This window comes from Spermophilus citellus (genome assembly GCF_964194105.1).
Source record: "Spermophilus citellus genome assembly, chromosome: 4".
NCBI classification, from domain to species: Eukaryota; Metazoa; Chordata; class Mammalia; order Rodentia; family Sciuridae; genus Spermophilus; species Spermophilus citellus.
The window spans coordinates 198892283-198916300 of NC_138185.1; the positions used below are offsets into that span (position 1 = coordinate 198892283).

General features: G+C 38.2%; 2 protein-coding genes across 19 annotated transcripts in view; both read left to right on the plus strand.

Annotated features, from left to right (window-relative positions):
- Positions 1–2018, plus strand: part of PTGR2 (prostaglandin reductase 2) — a 50390-nt gene extending 48372 nt beyond the window's left edge. For 8 of the 9 annotated variants that reach the window (XM_081289508.1, XM_081289510.1, XM_081289512.1 and 5 more), the window contains 2 exons: positions 380–497; positions 712–2018. In XM_081289508.1, the coding sequence (XP_081145634.1) occupies positions 380–456 (77 nt within the window). In that variant the 3' untranslated portion in view covers positions 457–497; positions 712–2018. Of the gene's footprint in view, positions 1–379; positions 515–711 lie in introns of those variants that run through there. The other variant, XM_081289507.1, reaches the window with a different exon arrangement.
- A 789-nt stretch (positions 2019–2807) lies between these two features.
- The window catches only part of ZNF410 (zinc finger protein 410), a 37702-nt gene continuing 16491 nt past the window's right edge, over positions 2808–24018 (plus strand). For 3 of the 10 annotated variants that reach the window (XR_014021402.1, XM_081289466.1, XM_081289474.1), the window contains exons 1-9: positions 3286–3334; positions 6370–6405; positions 7494–7551; positions 8546–8681; positions 11613–11831; positions 13369–13560; positions 17069–17219; positions 17863–18044; positions 22047–22136. Coding sequence is in view for 9 of the 10 variants with exons in the window: in XM_081289466.1 (XP_081145592.1) it covers positions 6395–6405; positions 7494–7551; positions 8546–8681; positions 11613–11831; positions 13369–13560; positions 17069–17219; positions 17863–18044; positions 22047–22136 (1039 nt within the window). In the remaining variant the exon portion in view is untranslated. The other 7 variants (XM_081289471.1, XM_081289473.1, XM_081289467.1 and 4 more) reach the window with 7 other exon arrangements.

The window sequence follows — 24018 nt, forward strand, 5'->3', positions numbered from 1 at the left end:
CCCACTCATTTGGCATAAGAAATGTGTACTGTATTTATTTATTTAATAAAACTTTTTGATTACAATTCTAAACTTTTTGACAGTTATTTAAAAATTGTTTTTGCTGATAATTAATTCCCATATTTATTTTCCACCAATCTTTAGACTCTGTATACATTAAACATTGATGTAAACTCAGTTTAGGTATAATAACAGTTAGTTGGGTTAGTTTTTCTTTAACTTCTACTTGACCTTTCTTTTCATGACAGTTTCCTTCTGTGCTTAATATTACAATCCTGGAAGAAGTTATTCAAACTAATTTTATATTTCTGATCTCTTGATAAACAAGTTTCATGGTAACATTTATCTTTTCAGATAATCTATTTTTTTTTCTTTCCAGCTGCATTCCAGTCCATGATGACAGGGGGTAATATCGGAAAACAGATAGTTTGTATTTCAAAAGATATTTCTCTATAATTGTCATCTTCAAGAAAAATCACACATATTTCTTTCCACCTTACACAAAGATTTTTTTTAAAAAAGAGAGAGAGAGGAGAGAGAGAGAGAGAGAGAGAGAGAGAGAGAGAGAGAGAGAGAGAGAGAATTTTTAATATTTATTTTTTAGTTCTCGGCGGACACAACATCTTTGTTGGTATGTGGTGCTGAGGATCAAACCCGGATCGCACGCACGCCAGGTGAGCGCGCTACCGTTTGAGCCACATCCCCAGCCCATACACAAAGATTTTTAAGATAAATTTTTTTTTTTTTAAAGTACAGGGGGCTGGGGTTGTAGTTCTGTGGTGGAGCGCTTGCCTCACATGTGTGAAGCACTGGGTTCAATCCTGATCACCACATAAAAATAAAATAAAGGTATTGTAAAAAAAAAAAGTACAGATAGCTCTTGATTTGAATGTGATCAGAAGAATATTTTCTTACGTAACTTGACTCTTTTCTATATCTTAATATCATGTGTGCACTCTACATCTAACATTACCTAAAACAATATTGAAATTAAAATGACCCATTTTTCTTTTGTTAAAACATGTATGACATAATTGTATCAGACATTCTGAAGCTACTGGAGATTTGATGCAACTGATAATGCATCAAATTTATAAATTTTTAAAAATTAATAACGTCTATTAATTTAAAATAGAATAAATATTCTATTTGAAATGAGAGGCATGTAGTAAACATTTGTTGGACTGGAAAAAAAAAACTTCACGTGATTCTTAAACTGAAACTTGGAATAAGAACAGAATTGGAATGGCCTTTCCATATTGTAGGTGGAAACAGGACTTAATGGTATGATATGTATGTAAGGACTGCAGGGTAGGGTTGGTTGGGTGTGATTCAGAGCTTGTGGAACAGTTTTTGCAAAAGGAAAACAGAGGTTTGGGGTTGGGAGTGATATGAGAAAATAAATGGCTGAAGTCGGTCGGTTTGAGAGACCCAGAAGATTTAATCCAAAGGATTATCTATTAATGTTTTGCCAAATAATTCACTATACTTCCTAAAAACCCAATTTATTTTATTTTTTTTGAGAGAGAGAATTTTAAAGTTTATTATTATTATTATTATTTTCGGCAGACACAACATCTTTGTTTGTATGTGGTGCTGAGGATTGAACCCGGGCCGCACGCATGCCAGGGCAGCGCGCTACCGCTTGAGCCACATCCCCAGCCCTAAAAACCCAATTTATATATTGATAAAAGCATATGTTAATCTTAGTTTAGTGTGCACATATTGTCAAATAGTTGTCAAGATTAGAGAGCAAGTAGATATAAACTTACTGGGAATTTCAGATAACTAAACAAGGAGGTTTGGGGGTGTAACCGAGTAGCACAACTCTGCTTGACCTTGAGGTCTGTCCCCAGCACAAGAACACCTAAAAAAAACAAAATCAAAACAACAGGACTGACTGGGAAAATTAACCAATGGTTGTAATCATGAATGTTCAAAACCTATTGATGTACCTTTAAGTAAGTTTGTTTTATTAATTGTATCCAACCCTTTGAAACAATAAAATTGAAGATGTTTTTCTGTGTGGTTTATGGTAACCTGTTTTACACACTGCCAGTGTGTACACACACACACACACAATTTAACTGGGAATTGAACCCTGGGTGCTTTACCATTGAGCTACATCCCCAGCCCTTTTTATTTTGTCTGAGATGAGGTCTAAATTGCAGAGGCAGCTCTCCAACTTGGGTTCCACCTGCCTAAGCTTTATTGGGTTGCTGGGCTGCTGCCAATGTATTTTTGAACGTGAAATTAGTAAAAGTAGATTCAAATTGTGTTGGTAATCACTCACTCCAGTGAACTTCAGTGGCCTTCTCTTCTTTTATATATTTTTCCTCTACCATTTTCTTTTCTGAGGGGTTTTATCTCTTCTCTGTATGCTGAAAGCTCCCAAATCTACACTTCTTTTCCTGACTTCTTACTTGAGCTTTGGATCTTTACCTTCAAGTAAATATCCCGTTGGTACTTCAAACTCTGCTTATCCAAAAAGAGGAATTATATTTCCTTGGAACATTGTGTGCCTAAAGATATCATTCACCCACTTATATGTGCCTGGTTTATCTTTTACCTTGAAATGCCTTTTTAAAGAGAACTCCTTTAATTTCCAGAGTCACTATTTTAGTTGTTTTTTATTCTTCCGCATGGCAGTGAATATTCAAAAAATTAGTAATCTTAAGAAGTCAGTCAACTCAAAGTTCTAATAAAGTGGTGACATCCAATCAGGACACCCAAGAGCTCTTTACATACTAAAAATATTTGGAACCCAGCCTCTAGGGAAATTAACAATCTCTAAAAAAATTCTACAGGAGACTCAATTCATACCCCGTCCCATATGCACAGCAGAACTTCATTCTACAAGTTCCCTTCTCGGGTGGTGAAGATTCAAGGTCCTCTTCACTGAGAGCTTTGGCAAATGCTTAAGGAGCAATCTTCTCGTTTCCCTCTATTGTAGATCCTTAGCTGGCGGGGGGAAGAACTCCTCCATAGCTGCGGGTTGGCAGTGACGTCATGGCTAGAATACACTGACCTGGTTTTAGGGCTTCGCGGATCTAGGAGCCCTGAAGGCCAGAGAGAATGGGAAACCGGGGGCTGGGCTTTCGCCGCTGGAAGCTTAGCCCTGTGCTGGGAGCCGGGTCAGCCTCGTCTGCTGCCCTCGGAAGGGTGGCTGCAGCGCGGCTCCTAGCCAAGCGGGTGGGCGTGTGTACGCCGGGGGCGGGGAGCGGCCAAACTTCCTGTCCCGCGCTCGAGCTGCTTCCGGCGGGAGCCGGAAGATACTCTGTGTGGACGGAATTCAGGACCGATTGACTGCCGGCAACCTGTCCGGGACGGAAAGGTAAGCTTCGGGTTGGGACTGGCGGCACTCGCTTGGCTCGGTAGTCCCCGACGAGAGGGAGCCCCTACAGGCTCCTAGAGGCCTGGGGCCGAGTTCGCCCCTGGAGCGGACAGGGAAACTCTCCTCCCTGGACACCCCTCCCGGATCTGGCGATCCTAGAAGTGGACGGTCGGAAGCCCTGCGGCCTCGGCCCTTCCCCTCGCGGTTTGGAGGGCGATGTTTTGGGTTCTTTGCTTCCGTTTAGAGGCAGGGGCACGGGAACAAGACAGTCCCGAGAAAACCGGAGTCAGCGAGTTCTTGGAGCGGGGGCTCCCGGACTGCACCCGCACCCGGGGCCTGCCCGCGGACCTTGGGGCCTTAGATTTAGGCCTTTGTGATGGAGGAAAGGTGTGTGCCAAGGGGATTCTACCCCGAATGTTTCTGTCCAGAGCTACCCTCTCCTTTCCTACGTCCACTTACTTTCTGTGTCTGATTAGGGTCGCCTGTGGACAGGAGGGGCTGGACCTCCGGTTTCTCTTTCGTATGTCAGTTCAGGCGGGCACGTAGGCTGGCTGTTGACTTACAGCGGTGTGCGTTTTGCCGGTTGAACTTATCCTCTGACATTTCTCAAGAGAATCTCAATAGTTTATTAAAGTTTATTCAACTTGCTCGTGAGGCTCTGAAAAGGACTTAGTTACCATTTAGAAGTTAAATATTATTAATTTGGGGATTAAGAATTCGTATATACGCCTCACTTTGCAACAGGGTCAACACAGCATATTTGCAGAGAATATTATTAAGAAACACTTTAAAATAAAGAGAGCTTTTTTGGTGTTGTTTAGGCTGTGAGAAATTCCTCTTTGTATTATCTTAGTGTGAGGTAGAATAAAAGGCAACTAAACTTGCTGACTGTCATATTTGAGTTCTAGTTTAAGCTTTGTATTCAAGTAGATGTCAAATTTTGGGGTGGGGGTGGGGGTGAATTACTCAGTCTCTAGCTTTGGCGGGGGTGGAGAGGTTATCTCTAAATGGAGAGATTTACCGTTAGAGTTTGACCATTATTTTGAGGCATACGACTGAGTAAGGGGGTTGACATAAGCATTTTTGTGTTTTGGAAGGATAACTGGATTGGTTGCATAAACATGGGTTGGAAAGGGGAATTTTAAAGGCCAGGTGACCAAGTAGAAGCCTATTTAATAGTGTAGTTGAAAGAGACTAGAGACCTAAATAAGGCATTGCAGTAGGAATAAATTTGGGAGACTCAGAATTACTGGGATTATTTAAATATAGAGAATGTGAGATTATTATTAAAGATCTAGAATTTGCAGCTGAGTGGGAAGAAAATTGGGCAATAATTGAAATAGATAATAACAGGAAGAACAAGTTTAGGGGAGATGATAATCTGGATTTTGTACATTGTTAGGTTTGAGATGCTGTTGGAATTATATATAGAAATACCCAGCAAGCAGTTAGAAATGAAGATTTGGAGTTCAGAAGAAAGGTCATTCATTCATATACAAATATTTATTCAGTACTTACTATCTGCTTATAGGAATGCTTGTATGGAATCCCTTTAAACTCATAGTAAAGACAATTTGAAAATGGAAAGTGACTTCAGGGTATCATTTTGGGTGATCAAAATGTAAATTTGTGGTATGGTTACACAACTGTGAATATACTAAAGACAAAGACAATCTAATAGTACTCTTTAAAATGGGTGAGTTGTATATTCTGTGAACTCTCAGTGAAAGTTATTTTCTTAAAAGATTTGCATTACAGTTTTTGAAATTTGTTAAATGGGTATTGGAATTGGGAATAGAAACAAATGTAATTGCATATTTGTCACTATACTACCAGCTAATATACTTAGTAAGTTCTGTGTTAAAGAAGAGGTTAACCTAGTACACCTGATAAGGTACTCTTGTAGTGATTATTTTGAATCCAGCTTGCCTATTCTAGTGCCTTCTTTTCTCTATTTTATCATATAGTACACATACAAACCATAAACTTGGCCATCAAAATTGTAGGGTAGTACTCAGTTATGATATGGATATCCAGTTGTTTCAGGAAATGTTTTTGTTAATTTTTAAGTTTTATTATTAGATTAAAAACACTAAAAAATATCATTGTTAACATATAAAGGTTAGTAAATAGTTGTATGGTTTCTTGGAGATTTTACAATCATGGAATCTCAAAGTTGGAGGAACTTTAAGGATAACCTAAACAAATATCTGGTAATTTCTTGGCTTGTTGAGAGTGAGCTGGAATTTCGGTAAAGGAATTCTTTGGCCTTACAAATTAGAGAGATGTAATCACTATTCATTCAACTATTTATGCCAACCTGCTCTGTGGGTAGGAGTCCTGGCTTTGCAGCTTAATAACTTGGGCAAGTGATTTATTGAGCCTTAATTCCTTTCTTTCTAAAAAGATGAATGGATAAATTATTATGTTGTTGTAGTGCTTGAGTGAGAAAAATGTATGTGGATAGAAAAGTCAGGGATTTATAATACTTCAGGTGAAAAACTTAAAAGGATTGTTTTCATTATATCTTGTAAATTGTTATTTCTTTACAATGAAAAATGAGAATCTCAGACACCTGGAAAGAGGGAGAAGAAACCAACAAACAATAAATATTTATTCCATTACTTCTAAATGCCCTTTTTGTAAAGTCTATCTTATTGTAACTATCTAGCCAACCCTGGTATTAATGGAAAACTTGATCCTAGGTACATTTTATATGTATGATTACACAGTGTTCCCAATTTTGGCAACAAATAAAAGACTCACATGACAGATTCCTAGAGGAAAAATTAAGCTGTAAGAAAGTAAGAATTTTCGGCTGGGGGAGTAACTCAGTGGTTGATTGTGTGGTAGTATACACAAGGCCTTGGGATTTAATCCCTAGCCCAAAAATGAAAGAAAAGGTGGGGGCGGGGGGGGGGAGAAGAAGAAAGAAAGAATTTAAATTACAGGGAGAAAACAGCTGCATCAGGGTCCCAAGAACACTACATCTGGGAAACACTATTCAAATTTTGTCATTTTTTTTCCCTGTGCAGTACTGTAGATTGATCCCAGGGCTTCATGAATGCTAGGTAAGTGCTCTACTTCTGAGCTACACCTCCATTTTTGACTATTTTTTAATGTATTTTTTAAAATTATCAATACAATATAATTACATTTTAGAAAACTTGGAAAATCAAGAAAAGAAAAATAAGTCACACCAACCTACCATACAATATTAACTACTATCATAGCTGTGTGAATTTCCTTTGACTTTGTTCTGTGCCTATCATAACTAGTTTTAAAAATGCAAATATAATCATTTTATTTTTATAGTTTATTTATTTTTAAAAAATATTTTTTAGTTATTAATGGATCTTTATTTATTATTTTATATGTGGTGCTGAGAATTGAACCCAGTGCCTCACACATGCTAGGCCAGCGCTCTACCACTGAGCCACACCTCAGCCCTATTTTTATAATTTAATGTAATAATTTTTCTTTGTTGCCGCTGTGTCTTCATAACCTTATTTTGAAGTGATGGTGCCATACTTAATCAACAATTCCTTAATTGTTGGATATATATGTGTGTTTACATGTTGCTTCCAATTTGTCACATATTTGTGAACATCTTTGAGTTTTTTCCTCTTTTTTCCCCCTGTACTGGAGATTGAACCTGGGAATGCATCACTACTAAATTATACCCGATCCTTTTTTTTTTTTTTTTGGAAACAAGGTCCAACTAAGTTGCCGAGGTTGTTCTCTAACTTATGATTCCTCCTGCCTTAACCTCCTAAGTAGCTGGAATTACAAGTATGTGCCACTGTGCCCGGCTCTAGCTTTTTCTGTAGTTAAGTTCTTTCCTTAGAATTGATTTTAGAAGTAGAAACATAAACATCATTTTGGGTTTTGACACCTAGTTCACTTGTTCTATTTTAAAACAAGGGATTGGAGCTGAATTCTTTGTTTGTTATGATTTTTGGATATTTTACTTATTTAGCTGTATTTTCTCACTGTTCTTAATGCTGTCTCTCTCTTTTTTATCCCTATTTTAGGATAAATTGATTACCAACTTAGTTCAGCATCTTACAGAAAGAGCATAGTGTTTCCTAAAGGAACATGAGCATAACGGGAAGGTGTCATTGACTCTGAATTAATTTTGAACCTGTTCCCTAAACAGCTACAGGATTTTGGAAGCTGAATCAATGTTATCAGATGAGTTAGAATCCAAACCAGAGGTGAGCCTACTCAGCTTGTTTCCTTTTCTTTTGGTGGGTTGTATTTCAGAGTTTATCATTATTAGTCCAGGGATCAGTAAACTTTTTCTATAAAGACCTGATAGTAAATATTAAATATTTTAGGTTTTGTGAACCCAAATGGATTTGATTGTAAGTATTAATTTATTATTTTTTCATTACTAAGTATTTTCTCAAAATTTTTTTGTCTTTTGTGATTTTTTTTTTTTGGTCGTTGTTTATGGAAGTGTAAAATTATTTGGATAGTTATATAATGACAAAATATTTTATATATAAATATATGGCGAGAGTATGCCATGTAACATAAGTAATGTGTATGTGTATATGTATATAAATATTTTCTACCACAAACCATTCTTGTATTAATTTTGTATATATCAGAAAATATTTTATTTCTGAACACATTGGGTATCTTTTTCTTTGGTCTGTGTGTATGTGTGGTACTTGGTCTTAAACTGACAGCCTCACACATGCTAGGCAAGTGCTCTACCACTGAGCCACATTGTTAGCTCTAAATTTTCCAGGCTGGCCTCTAATTTTTAATCTTCCTGCCTCAGCTGGGATTACAGAAATGCATCACCATGTCTGGCTGATCTTAGATAAGACACTAATGTCCTCATCTTGATTCTTCTTTGTAAAATACATATTCAGTCCTAGCCAATTTAATGTGAAGGTTAAATGTACACAGAAAAATGCTCTGTAAGATGTAATCAGTGTAGTGTGGTTGATTTTTTTTTTTAAGTAGTCCTTCATTTTAAAATTATTTTTATATTTTCTATTTGGAAAGTGATGGGATTGGTTTAGTTATATAAATAAACTAGAACAATGAACATTGATGAAATAACAATCTAGTTTTTCTTTGAATGTCTAAACCTAGTGCAGTCAAGACTTCATCATTACCTTTTCATAAACTCAGAGGTTTAGATCCATTCCTAATAACCTCTGTATCTTAGTGTTGCCTTTTTTCCCCCCTCAGCTCCTGGTACAGTTTGTTCAGAATACTTCCATCCCATTGGGACAGGGACTAGTAGAATCAGAAGCTAAAGACATTACTTGCTTATCCCTACTTCCGGTGACCGAGGCCTCAGAATGCAGTCGGCTAATGTTATCAGGTAAAAACAAAGATCACCAGAGATAGGATAAAGAAGTCCCAAGAGCTTAGCTTACTCTATGGTACCTGATGGAATGGATAACTGACTTTACAATTGACTGGTCATAGAGAAAAAGTAACCATGAAAGTCATAAGTGTATCAGTTGTTTAAGCCACAGGAATGGCTGCTATCATGATTCAGTGTGACAGTGGGGTGGAGGGGGGGAAGGTCAAGGCAGAACTCTGGAACTCCCTGTTGAAGGAATAGGATAAGACAAAAGAATCTGAACAGGTGGTAAGGGGTATAAAGTAGGGTATTGAAGTAGGATGAATATCATAGAGTGGAAGTGTGGAACACAAGGGAAGTCAATATCAAATGCTCCTAAGGGGCCCAGAGAAGATAGTCTAAAACGAATCCATCACTGAACTTGGTTGTCCACAGAGTGAAGTGGGTAGAAAACCAAGTGGCTGTAGATTGAGGTATCAATGCAAAGTAAGTCCAGCATAATTGGGGAAGTAACTAGTGGTATTTTCTCAAGACTGTTCTGCTACGAGAAGGAAAAAGGTAAGGTAGGTGGAAATTAGGGGTTTTGTTTGTTTGTTTTTGTTTTTAGATCTGAGATATTTGGGGGGTTGTTTTATGCTGAAAAAAAAAGAGCCAGTTAGAGAAACTGAGACAGAAAGAAATAGTAGGATGTTGGTGAGGATGCTTCAGGAGAAGTAAGAGGAAACAGAATGCTGAGCACAGGCAGGGAGATAAGGTTTGGATGGGAGTCAATTGATTATTGGCAAGGAGAATATTATTTTTGGATGTAGTAAATTCCTTATACTCTGATCTTTGTTTTAAAATTTGGAGTGTTAGTGTTTTATCAGGGGGAGTAAACATTAGCTTGTTTGACAACTTAAGTAGTTTGTTAAAAACTCTTCTAGTTAATGTCCTTTGGTGATATTCTTCGATTTTTTCCCCCCTTGCAATATTAGGGATTGGACACAGTCTACCAGTGAACTTCATTCCCTTTTTTTCTAGATAGAGTGGCTCTAATTTGCTAAGGTTGGCCTTGAGCTTGGGATCCTCCTGCCTCAGCCTCTTTTGAGTCCATGAAATTACAGGAGTGTGCCATTACCTGGCTCCTACTTAGGCTTTTCCCCTATAAAGATAACAACATTCTTTTGTAAGAATGCCAATGTCCTCACTTTTGTGATAATCATTTCTTTGTTTTCCAAATTTACCCACCCATTTATATATCTCTAAGCAATGTGGTATAATCTTAATTGGTTTTGGACCTTAAATGAATGGAATCATATGATCTGTATGTTTTTGTACCTTCCTTCCTTTACTTTATATTTGTAAAGTTTATCCTTATTGTGTGTAGCTATGATTTGTTTAGTTACATTGCTGTATGGTATTGTTATATAAAGTATACCACAACTCCTTATCCATGCCACTTGTTGATGAATATTTATTACTTAATGTTGTAATATGACAAACAGAACTACTATGAACTTTTAAGATTTTTATCTTTGTGTGTAAGTACATTCACGTTATTGTGCCAAAGCCTAATGAAAATGGACATATTGTCCACTTTTTTTTTAAATAACTTTATTTAATTAATTAATTTATTTTTATGTGGTGCTGAGGATTGAACCCAGGGCCATGCACATGCAAGGCGAGCTCTCTACCACTGAGCTGTAACCCCAGCCCCCATATTGTTCACTTTTATTTTTGTTTTGTTTCATTTTGTTGGTACTAGGGATTGAACCTAGGTACATTGAACCACATCTCAGCCCTTTCTATTTTTTATTTTGAGACAGGGTCTTTCTAAGTTGCTGAGGACCTCACTAAGTTGCTGAGGCAGGCCTCAAACTCGTGATCCTCCTTCCTCAGCCTCCTATGTTGCTGGGATTTTGGCATGTGCCCAATTTATTTCTATAATCTTGTTACCTACTTAAAAGAGGAAGAAGTAATACATGCCTTTTTAAAAAATGTTAAAACCTCTGAAAATATTGGATACTTCAATGTTGAAGTGCAGTTTCCTCATTATATTGCAACCAAACCTTTGGAAATTCTTTTCTATCACTTAGAACAAAGTGTCATGTATGTGTGTTCCCCACCCCCACCTCCTCAGTACTGCAAATTGAACCCAGGCCTTGCATATGTTAGGCAAGTGCTCTATAACTGAAATTATACCCCAGCCCTTTTTAAAATTTTATTTTGAGATAAGATCTCTCTAAGTTGCTCAGTCTGGCCTTGAACTTGCAATCCTCCCACCTCAGCCTCCTGAGTAACTGGGATTATAGGTGGGTGCCACTGTATCCAGATAGAATGAAGTTCTGGAGGTCAAATCTGAATTTTTTTAAAAAATATTTCTCTTAGAGGTATTGGGAATTGAACCCAGGGCATTGTGCATGCTAGGCAATCACTACTACTGAGTTACACCCCCAGCCCTGAATTATTTCTTTACATTCAGTATAAACCCAGAATTATATATTGAAACATATTAATAAATTTGTGAGATTTCTTTTGATTCCAAGGCTGTTTTCCCCCCTTCCACCAGAACTGTCATGTACATGTTATAAAAGTGAACTAAAAAGTTAAACTTTTAAGAAAAAGGTTTAAAATTTAGATCCTCCCTTAACATTCATAATGTAGCTTTTTTTTTTTTTTAAGGAAAAAGTTCTGATTTCTGACTTCAAAAAGGACTAAGTTCTGTAATGTCCAAATGCAGATTATTGGCTATTAGCTATGTCAGGTGTCAAGAGAAATCTGTTTTTCACATTTTGTCTGATTACCTTTAAAGCCATCTCTGTTTTTCTCTGAGGCAAGTTTTGTATTTGTAAAATGAGAACACTGTTTTTATAGGGTGCTAGATACTAAGAGATGTTACATAGGTATTAGACACTATTTCAGAATGATGATCTCCTTGGAGGTAATGCTGTGTTTTCCCTTTACTAGATGATGCTCCAAATCATACTAACTCCTCCAAGGAGGTCCCTTCATCAGCTGTACTGAGAAGCCTTCAGGTGAATGTGGGCCCAGACGGAGAGGAGACGAGGGCTCAGACTGTACAGAAGTCCCCAGAGTTTTTGTCTACTCCAGAGTCTCCTAGTTTGTTGCAAGATCTACAGCCAAGTGATAGCACTTCTTTTATTCTTCTTAACCTAACAAGAGCAGGTATTCTTTATCCTTTTCTGAACTTTTCTCATGCTTATGAAAAAATTGGAGTTGGGACATATTTCACTAGAAGCTTTATTATTTTTCAGAAATTTCATAGTCTGATGACAAAATGAACATGTAGAACAAGAAAGAGGATTCTAGGATGATTTAAACATATTTCGTTTGGGAAATTAGATGGTGCCATTTACTGATACAGTTGAGCATAGGAAGAACAGGGTGTGGGGTAGGATGATAAGTTCCAATTTATGTCTGTTGAAGTTGGGTTTTTTTTTTTTTTTAAAGAGAGAGAATTTTTTTAATATTTATTTTTCAGTTTTTGGTGGACACAACATCTTTATTTTATGTGGTGCTGATGATCGAACCCAGCGCCCCGTGCATGCCAGGCAAGCTCGTTACCGCTTGAGCCACATCCCCAGCCCGAAGTTGAGATTTTTTAAAAAAATTTTTTTTAGTTGTAGATGGACACGATACCTTTATTTTATTTATTTTTATGTGGTGCTGAAGATTGAACCCAATGCCTCACACTTGCTAGGCAGTGTTCTACCACTGAGCTACAACTCCAGACCCTGAAGTTGAGATTTTGAAGGAACATTTATTTAGGAGGAAGTTTTCTTCAGAAAGTTAGACACAGGAATCCAGAGTTCTAGAGAGGTCTCATATGAAATAAGTAGTTTAGGTGTTGATTAGCATTCAGGAAATGTATGAAACAATTTTCTCTTTGATTCAAGAGAAGATTGATGCATGAACAGGAAAAAGGCAAGCCTGGAACCTTGTGAGGGAAAAGCCCACACATTTAAGAGGGCAACAAGAAGAACTTGAAAGAACAGCTGGAAGGGGATGAAGAGAACTGAGAGAGAATAGTGGGTGGGAAACCAAGGTAGGGAAGTTTTAAGGGAGAAAAGATACTAAATCATGCCAAATACTATAGGATGGGCTAGTGAGATGAAGTATATATCTGAATATTTTAGCAAGAGCAGTTGTTATTGGGGTAGTGTGGGTATAGAGGACAGAATTAAAGAGATGGGGAGTAAATGGAAGGTGAGAAAGTGGATGCACAAGTTAGAGGGTACACTTGTTCACAAAACTTGACTTTGAAGAAACAGGTAATAACTAGAAAAGCACTTAAGGTTTTCTATTATTTTAAAGAATAAAGATGGGAGAAACTTGAGTTAGAACACATTTAAAGGCTAGAAGGAAAAGCTGTCCAGTAGAGAGGAATAGGATGGAAATGGGAGAGAACAAAAATGGAAGGATACAGAAAAGGATGACTGAAGAGTGGGGTTGGAATATTAGAGGTGGGGGTTAGCCTGGTTGCCAGGAAGAACAGTTTTGCCTCTGAAACAGAAGGAGGCAAGGTAACAATAAGCCTGTGGCCTGAGAGTAGGAAAGTGATAGCCTAATCATCTGTGAGCACAGAAGCTTGAGGTAAGAAGCAAAGACCTCCAATAGCTGGTTCAGGATACAGAGTTTCTGGGCCAGGGCAAACAGAAGGATTACTTGTTGACTAACCTTCATATGTCCTTTTGTTCTCCAGGTCTGGGCTCTTCAGCTGAGCACTTAGTGTTTGTACAAGATGAGGCAGAGGATTCAGGGAATGATTTCCTCTCCAGTGAGAGCACGGACAGTAGCATTCCATGGTTCCTCCGGGTTCAGGAGTTGGCCCATGACAGTTTGATTGCTGCTACTCGTGCACAACTAGCAAAGAGTGCAAAAACCAGCAGCAATGGTGAGACTCCCATGGCATTTTCTTCACCATTATTCTATGCAAAGAGATTGTGGTAATGTAAGGGCTATATTTTGAGTTGTATATAATCCAAGTTATTTTATTAATGAGAATGGAAGGCTAGAAATGTATAAATTGCTTGTCTTATTTTCTGTGAGATAACTTGGCCATGCCAGATTTGTGTGCAGAATCGACTAAACTAGTATTTTTAATTCTCTACTTCAGATAATATACAAATCAATTTTTCTTAAACCCATACCACCACCACCACCCAGCCTAGGCTCAGGAATAGTAAAGTCACTTGCCCTCAACCCTGGTGAGGCTGGGATTTCAGCTCAGCAACTCCTTCCTTATTTCCTTGTACAGTGCCCTATGCTACTCCTATCCAGACCCTGCATCCTTCAGTCCCCACTTAGGCCATTGCATAATTCTAGAGTTGCTGGTGTGTGGGCTGGGGTGCATAGGGAGTCTGCAGACAGCTCCAGGGGCCTAGCAATCTGAAGCAGGAGAGCAGGCAAAGCAGATGGAAGTTAGTGTGGGAACTTGAAACCTTAGTCACCTGCTAGGTTGATCTCACAGAATAGCCGGGCAGTTAAGGCAGTACGTATCCCTGGGGTTGAGCAACTTTAGGGGAGGGGAGTTAATGCCCCATCTCTGGGCCTTGACAGGGTCATGAGCTTCCCTCATTATAGACCAGCAGGTGCAAGTTAGGGCCCTTCTGCTGGGTTTTGGGGGGCTGATGTCTGGACTCAAGCCCAGAGCCTGTCTAGTAGAACTCATTGAACAAAAGTGAGTGCTCTGGGGTTGTGGAGACCTTAGAACCTACAGGAAAGGTAGTATGGAAGCTTTGAGGAGTTGTGACCTGTGTTCTCTGAGCAAGGGAGAAACTGGACAGGGAATGTGCTGGAGCCCTAATGTGACGTGATGGGTTACTGAAGAACAGTGATCTTGGGAGCCAGATTCCTGGGTCCCACACAGAGCTGGAGGTAGATAGTAACATCCATATGTCAAGAGTTTGAAGGCCTAAAACATCAGGGGTCTGGAGAGAGCTGCCAAGTAGATGCTGCTCAGACACTGAAGGAGGGGCAGATATGCCTCCTTCCCAGATGGGGCCCAGTGCTGGAGAGGGGAAGGAAGGGGACTCAGCTTGGAGGCTTTGGGAACAACTTTTCTGAGGCTTTTTTTTTTTTTTTTTTTTCCTCTGAGGCTTCATAGTCTGTCTCCCAACTCTTGCCAAGAGCCAGGAGGTTTGTGAACCTATGGCTGAACCTATGGTTCCCAGACAATATATTTCTGCCTTCCCGGCTTAATGACATTTTTCTAGGAAGTCTTGAGTCCACTTAAGACTCCTTTCTTCCCTCTTACCTCTGGAATCTTGAGGACTCTGTTGCCCCTTTGTCTTTGTTGCAAACTCTTCCATCAGAGCCTCTTTCTGTGGTATGCTTGCTTGTTTTGCTCTTAAAAGAGGCCAGATGTCAGATGAAACTTCAGGCCACTCAGGCTGGGACAGGACCTTGGGGATATCATATAGGTTCCTTGCCTCCATACAGTTTCCATTCCCATTAGCAAAAAAGTTCTGTATTTCAAAAACTATTTCCCTGGGCAGGCTGTCAGCAGACCACCAATTTTTTTCTCCTCAGTACTAGGAATTGAACCTAGGGCCTTGTGCACACTAGGCAAAGCACTTCACCACTGAGCTACACCCTCAGCACTAAGAGAACACATTTTAAAGGGGGGGAAATACTGAATTTATATTCAATTGCTTTTATTATAATGTTTTTAGATATGTAAAAACAAAAGTTCTGTGTAAGCTTTTAGAGCTCTTATACCACTGTGAAATCAAAAGTTTCATCCATTAACAAATAAAACTATAAAACCAATAAAACAAGATTAATATTAAGTCAGTGTGGTGGATGATGATGTTTTATTAAAACTAAATGGCTGCTCATGGCAATTTTATAATTAGCTATGATGGATTTCATGCTTTTTTTTTTTAAGTTAGGCATGCCTGCAATTTGTGCTATTTTCTCCAGTAATTTTCAAAACATTGACCCTTGATCGTTGGCATTACCTGGCAACTTAAAAATACAAACTCTTAGGCCCCATTCCAGGCCTACTAAATCAGAAACTTGGTTCTGATGCATGTTAAAGCTTGAGAACCATGGATATATTCAAACCACTACCAAAAGGCATAAAATCTTTGCTTATGTAACATGCCATTAATCTTTTTGTCTTAGGTCTGACTCTGTTTTTTCTCATAAACCTGTGACAGATATTAGGACGACATGATTCAGCATTCTCATTATCACAAACCAAGCTTTAGCACTGAAATCTTGTGTGTGTGTGTGTGTGTGTGTGTGTGTGTGTGTGTGTGTGTGTGTTAGTAGGAATTAAACTCAGAGGTTTATACCTGGCCCTTTTTATTTTTTATTTTGAAACAGTCTCACTAAGTTGTCAAGGCTGACCTAGAACTTCTGATCCTCTTGCCTCAGCTTCCCAAGTGGCTGGGATTACAGGTGTGCACCATCCTCCCAGCTTCCAACTGTGTCTTGAAGATGATGAAATAAAAGGAATAATGTCTACTAATGTGGAATTTATACAAGTTTTTAATGAACTATTTTCATTTAAAACAAATCAAGGCACATTTTACCACTCACCTCCTTTTATTTTATTAAACATTATGCCAGTAGATATTATCTCTAACTTTTTTCAGTACCAGGGATAGAACCCAGGATGCTTAACCACTAAGCCACATCCCCAGCCTGTTTTTATATTTTATTTAGAGACGGAGTCTCAATAAGTTGTTGAGACTGGCTTTGAACTCATGATCCTCCTGCCTTAGCCCCCTGAGTTGCTGGGATTATAGATGTGCACTACTGTCCCTGGCTATTACCCAGCCCAGAACTTTTAAGCTTTTTCTATAGCATCCCACTTTGGGTGTTGATCTCCTTGTTTCCCCACCAATGTATATAATAAAAAAGAGGTTTAATTCTACATTTTGAGATTTCTGATGGGAAACCATTTTGGATATTTTCTACATTTGTCAAAGAGGCCCTGTTTTGTGAAACAAAACATGATAGCTGTCAGTAGTTCTCTGGAATAAGGGGAAGAAGATGTAGAACACCCTCATTTCTGTTCTAAAACAGGTACAGAGGAAGTGGAGAAGACGAAGATAGATATCCGATTAATTATCATTAGAAGCTTGGTGGAATGGGGCATGCCTGTAATTCCAGTGAGTCCATAGGCAGGAGGATCGCAAGTTTGAGGCCAGCCTTAGCAACTTAGCAAGGCCCTAAGCGACTTAGCAAGACCCCATCTCAAAATAAAAAAAAGTAAAAAGAGCTGGGAATGTGGCTATGGCTCAGTTGTTAAGCATCCCTGGGTTCAATCCCTAGTACCCACAAAAAAAAAAAAAAAATCACTAGGAGTTAAATATATGAGTTCTATTATTTGAACCTCAGTATTGGAGCAGCGTCCTTCCCTGGGTTGTAAATACATGATTCTGTTACAGGAGAAAATGTCCACCTTGGTTCTGGTGATGGACAACCCAAAGATTCTGGACCACTTCCCCAAGTGGAAAAGAAGCTCAAGTGTACAGTTGAAGGTTGTGACCGGACATTTGTGTGGCCAGCTCACTTCAAGTACCACCTCAAAACTCATCGGTGAGCAATTCTGAGGTCTCATATTTGGAGCTTAAGAACACTGATGCTTTTAGAGCAACTTGTTCCCTGAATTAATAAATTAAAGGAATTGACAAATTGAAGCAGGGACTCCAGCTAACTTATATATACACACACATACACACACAATATGTATATACATATATATTTTAAGTTGTAGATGGACCCAATACCTTTATTTTGTTTATTTATTTTTATGTGGTGCTGAGGATCAAACCCAGTGCCTCACACATATGAGGCAAGTGCTCTACTGATGAGCCACAAACCCAGCCCCTTGTTTTTTTTAAAGAAAGATTTGCATTGTTTAATTTACCTTTTTCCTAATAAATATGTAAACAAGATTGTTACCTGAATATCTTAAAAGTATGAATTCTCAAATCTCATTATAAAACATAGTTTGAGAATTTAAAATATAATACGTAAATCTCAGCTCCTACCCTAAACCTAGGAAATTAGTATTGGGAGGAAGTTGGGCATCTGTAATTTTAACAATCTCTTCAGGTTAAGTCTGAAATATTCAGGTTTGGAGTTTAATGTCTGCCTTGAGAGTCAATAGAAATTTTGACTTGTCATCTCTAGTAAAGAGTATTTCCAGGTGTTGTTGTTTATATAATTAATTTTGCAGAAATGACCGCTCCTTCATCTGCCCTGCAGAAGGTTGTGGGAAAAGCTTCTATGTGCTGCAGAGGCTAAAGGTGCACATGAGGACCCACAATGGGGAAAAGCCTTTTATGTGCCCTGAATCCAGCTGTGGTAAACAGTTCACTACAGCTGGAAACCTGAAGAACCACCGGCGCATCCACACAGGTGTGTGCAACCCTGGGCTGAGCACCTGCTTGCCTATCCTCAGGAAAGACTCAAGTGGGAATAGAAGTGAAGGGGTAGAATTATTGCTAGAACTCTGAAGATATGATTTCTTTTTTCAAATGCCTTGCAGTACTTTCTAATTCATACAGTGACTTATCAAAGTTTATCTGTATGTGAGGAGTAGATAGTATTGATTTCTGCCTCTAGGAACCTAATGGTAGGAAGAGATATAAGACCTTCTCAGGAACAATGTGAGGAGATATGGACAAAATCAGTCTGTTTCAGATTTTTCTGAACACTGCACCTCTTGTATTTTGGACAGTAACATTGAGTGGCACAAACCATACAGAACACTAAATAGGGCAAAGTGGGGAAAAATACAAAAGATGTAATCCGTGACTTCTAAGGAGTTTACTTTCTTGAGAGAACCTCACATCATGGGAAATAGAATGGAAAGTAACTTGTTCCAGGTCAAACAGCATGTTGGTGTCGAGAGAGCAAAATAAAGATTCCTTGATTCTTAGTCTAAGAATCTAAGGGTGATTTTCCAAGCCACATGATTTTTCAAGCATGTGCTAGTCTGTTGCCAAAACATAAGCACTGAACCCAGATGACCATCTGAGGAAGTATAATTATTCTCTGCTTTTTTGCCACTTTGTTTGTTCATTTTTTTTTTTTTGTTTTTTGTTTTTTGGGTTTTTTTTTTTTTGTGTTTGTTCATTCTTGCATTCTTGAAGTGATAGCAGGTTCAATTAAAGGTGAAGCGTGAGCTGAAGCCGCAATTTTTCTAGGCATGAGTCTCTAGACTGATATAACCTCTGAATCTATTTTGGGCAGAATAGTTCTCTTTTCAGCTTTCTTGAGAAAGTTAACTATACTTGCTCCGAGAAAGTAATTTTTAAAAATTTTTGTAGATGTAGATGGACAGCATGCCTTTATTTTACTTATTTTTTATATGTGGTGCTAAGGATTGAACCTAGTGCCTCACACATGCTAGGCAAGTGCTCTGCCACTGAGCCCCAACCCTGGCCCCAAGAAAGCAATTTTAATAAAAGAATAAGAAAACCATTCAGCTGAGTAGCTAAGAAGTGAGTTTACTAGCCCGCATTGTTAAATTCAGAAACTTCATCCTCTTGCTGCTCATCATCTTTGTAACATGAGATAACACTGAACATCTTCAAACATTTTTTTACATTAAAGTATGACCTTATTTCACCTATGTTTTTTCCCCTTCATTATAACTTTTGCTAGCCTTCTTCTCTGTTAATGTCTTTATTGCTCACCAATTTCAGAATTTCAGTTTTCTTTCATTTTTCTCATTGTACTCTCATAATCTCAAACCTCAATTGAATAATTTGCCGTTCAGATCTGAGTCTTAATAATAGTTAATATAGTAATACAAGCTTTTATTGAGGCACTTTAATATGTACCAACCATATGCACATTAATTCCTTTAATTTTCAATATAACATTAAATAATATATTTATTGATAAAGAAACAGAAGTTTAGAGAGTTAAATAAATTGCTCAACATCTTATAGGTAGGAAATGGCAGAGTTGGATTTTAAATTATGATATGGCTCCAAAGCTCTTCCAAGGATTTTATTTTCAAATCCTGACAACTCGGCCTTTGAGATAATTTTTTAGCAATAATGTTAATACTTAAAGCTGATGAATTTAGTGTGTACCAAGAGCTATGCTGAGTTGTTAAACTCATGTTATCTCATTTAACCCTCAGAATAATCTTTTGAAATTGTATTATCTTCATATAATAAGATCAAAAGCCAGTTCTCAGAGACATAAATTATCTTCCCCTCATTAATAAGTGGTAATATTAGGATTTGAATTTAGGATTAGCTGATTGCAAAGCCCATGTTCTTTCTTAACCATTATGCTGAATTGCCTCTTGAACCTCCTCTTCATTCTTCCGTGTCTTTTATCTCAGTAAAATCACGGCCCTCTCAGTTTCCAAATAGGTAGGTTGTGTCCCCTAGGTTAGCTTGATGAAGAGATTCCTTACCTCTATATTCTGAGGTAGAATCCTTCTAAATCCTCATATTTCTGTAGTTCATCTTGTTAAACATTTGACCTTATTATTAAAATTTTCTGTTTTCATGACCTTTGTCAAAGGTATTAGCATATTGTTCCTTCATTGAGCATCTTTTTGAGCATCTATCTTTCTGGGGTGGGTACTACTATACAGATAGCATTCAAAAAAATTATAGGTAGTTGGATATGGTGGTGGAAGCCTATAATGCCTACTGTTCAGGTGGCTGAGGCAGGAGGATCTCAAGTTCAAGGCCAGCCTGGACTAACTTAGCAAGACTCTGTCTCAAAAATTAAAAAGGACTGTGGGTATAACTCACTGGTAGAGCACATGCTTAGCACCCCCCGCCAAAAAAAAAAAAGTTAGAGACTACTCCAGTTCCCAAATTAACTGTGTGGTATTGTCTAAAAGAACACTACAACCAAGAGCAGTGCTACCCACTCCTGCTCCTCCTGCTAGGATTAGCTGATTGCAAAGGATAAGAACATGAGCTTTGCAACCTAGCGCATGTGTTGTTACCATACCAGCTTCACTTGATGGATTTTGAACTTATCTCAGGCACTCTCAGTTTCAAGGCACTCTTCACACTATTTCTTGTGCCTAAAATTCCTTTCCATCCTTCTCAGCTTATAAGACCAGCTGAAATTCATCATCGTTCAAAAAATTTTTGCAATTAGAATTCCTTCCCTTCTCAGCTGGGCGCAGTGGCACATGCCTGTAATCCCAGTGGCTCAGGAAGTTGAGGCAGGAGGATCACAAGTTTAAAGTCAGCCTGAGCAATTTAGAGATGCCCTAAGCAACTTGGTGAGATCCTGTCTCAACATAAAAAAGGGCTGGGGTTGCAGCCCATTGGCATAGCACCCCTGGCTGGGTTCAATCCTCAGTACCTCCCCCCCACACACACACAAAATTTCTTCCCTTCTAAATGCTTATAGCACTTTTTCATTCATGAACTGTATTACAATTATTTATGAGTATGTTTATCTCTTATACTAGTCTATGATCCTTGGAGGATATAGGCTTCATTTTTTATCCCCCCTGCCACTTTTTTTTTTTTTTTTTGCAGCCCTAAAGTTGAACCCAGGCGTTGTGCATACTATGCTCTACCACAGAGCTACATCTCCAGCACTTACTTTTTATTTTGAAATAATTATAGACTCACAAGAAGTTGCAAAAGTAGTATAAAAAATTATTATTTTCCTTTGATTTTTTTTTTTTTTTTAACATATGGTGTTAGGAATTGAACCCAGGGCTTTGCATGTGTTAGGTGAATGAATGCTTTACCACTGAGCTTTACCTCAGCCCCCAGCTTTGATTTTTTTTAAATAACAAAGTAATATTGTAGAAGATAAAAATAATGAAAAAACACAAAATAGATCATCCGTAACACAACTATGTGGATATGACTACTTCGACAAAACTTCACCCCTATGACTAAATATCTCTTCATTCCTTTGTTTTATGGAATGAGGCTGTATAATGTCTATTTTAGACCTAAAATATGGATCTGAGTCTTAAAAAGAATCCTGACAGCATAGAAACTTGTTTTTGTGTGTGTGTCAGGGGGGCTTTATTTTGTTTTGTGATGCTGGGGATCAAACCCAGGACCTTGTGCATACTGGGCAAGCACCCTATCACTGAGCTACACCCCAGTCCAAATTTATTCTTTAAATGTCATCAGAAGGGATGGGATTCTTAAAGCTAGAGGAGTCAGCCCTTGAGCTAGGAGGGAAAAGGAAATATGAGGTTCAGAGGCAGCCCTTCTAAGGAAAAAAGCATGGCTATCTTTTAGGCTATATACTAGATTATTGAGAAGCAACACTTGCTAAGTTATCTGATTGATATTATGTAGCATGAACCAAAGAAATCAGAATGAATAAGTCATTGAAAACAAAGTTGATGGAAAAAGTCAGGTCATCAGAAGACTGAGTCTTTATCTCATTTTCTACCTCTAGGAGAGAAGCCTTTCCTTTGTGAAGCCCAAGGATGTGGCCGTTCCTTTGCTGAGTATTCTAGCCTCCGAAAACATCTGGTGGTTCACTCAGGTATTAGAACCTATGCCATTTGTAGATTTCGGGAATAGTAAAAAGACAAAAGGTTGGTAGGGGGTAGTATAAAAAAAGTCTAAAAAGAAACAAACTGTTTACCTTAAAGGTACATACAACTTCCCATCATCTTGACTAAATAAAAATCAGGGTCCTTAATAATTGCATTCAAAGGGTCTTATAATTAATGGGAGATGGGGAATCTATTTTAATCTGAGTCACTGAGGAACTTTCTAATCCAGACCTTTTCTAAGAAGATGAGTAAATTTAGTTAGTACTGTGCTGGGTGCTTCCTAAGTTATATCAAACATGGAGTAGGAACTGACTTGATTTTTTTTAAAAAAATAATTTATTAGTTGTTGATGGACCTTTATTTATTTATAGTGGTGCTGAGAATCGAACTAGTGCCTGACACATGCTAGGCAAGCACTCTACCCCAGAGCCACGACCCCAGCCCCATAGGAACTGATGTTTTTATTGAAGAAAGAAGGAAGATTGATGTCTGTGGCAGCATACCAGTAATATTACAGCCTTCTGAGAAGGTGTGGGTTTTATCTTGCTTCAGTCACCAATTTTATAGAAACGATGCCTTTGGCAATTACAACCTTGTTGCCATTAGTGTAGAAAAGAGAGTTATTGATCCATTCCATTTTGTATTTTTAAATTAATTCCCCGTAATTCTGTCAATATTCTCATTCTACACAGATGACTGGTTCTCCCTGTTAACAGTGTCTTTCAAAATATCTGAAAATATTCTACACCAACCAGTCCTTTTGAGCTCAATAGAAAAAGCTAAAGTGATATTCTTTTCCTTCCTGTCTTCCCTATCTTCCCAATCCAAAGTCAGGTATAGCTTAGGGAGAAATCTATATTTTAGTGGGACTGTTTCCTGTGAGACTTGGTAAATTATGTTGGAAGCAGGCTGGAAAGATGGTTTTAAAAGGACCTAGAATGCCAGGAAGGAGAGTTTGTGGAGCCTGCCATAGATACACCCTGATGAGAACTCAGCTTACTGCAAATTATTCTGGCAGTGATGGATAAGCTAAATTGAAACAGGAAGAAATGAGAAAACTGTTTCTTTTAGTCTGGTCAAGAGTCTGCTCCAGGGAATGGCAGGAACATAGAGACTCAGTGGAATAATTTGTCCAAATCCACAACTGGTTGGATATACAGTAATATTGAAATAGAAGCCGCAGGATAAGACTATTGACTTAAGAAAGAGAAGGGGTTAGAAAAGGGGTTGGAAGAGATAATGGAAGAGCCTATAGACTAAGCTGTGTGTGTCTTAGAGGTGGGAAAATGCCCCAGCCATGGTAGGAATTTGTTGAATGAACTAATAAGAGTGAATAAAAGGATTGGGAAATAGCAGCGACGGGGAGGACACAGCTAAGAATAGATGGAATGACTTTTTTCATGGACCTGTTCAGATTTAATGGAATTTTCTCCAAGTCAACAATTTAAAAGCTGGACATTGGAGAAAATGATCCATGGAGAGTTTTTCAGAGCAGAGATTTGCCAAGGAAAGGTGAACTCAAGGTGGAGAGAGATTCTAGAATGGAATCAGATAATTTTTGAGATGAATGTCCATGGGAAGCAAAAAAATCCAGTACAGGAAAAGTGGAGAGAAGGAACTGGAAGTTATTTATAATGAAGACCCTAAGGCAGTTCAGTGGGAACAAGGGATTTGGAGAGGTATAATCAACCACGGATATAAACTTCAGAGTTGAGATCTTAGGGCAAAGCAGTTTTTTTTTTTTTTTTAAATGATAATTCTAAGTAGACATGGCAAATTGTTATCCTACGGACAGAATATGGACTTCTGATGTGTTTTGCTTGGCTTGTAGAGTGTTTTATCTTACTTAATTTTATGTAAAATTATGTC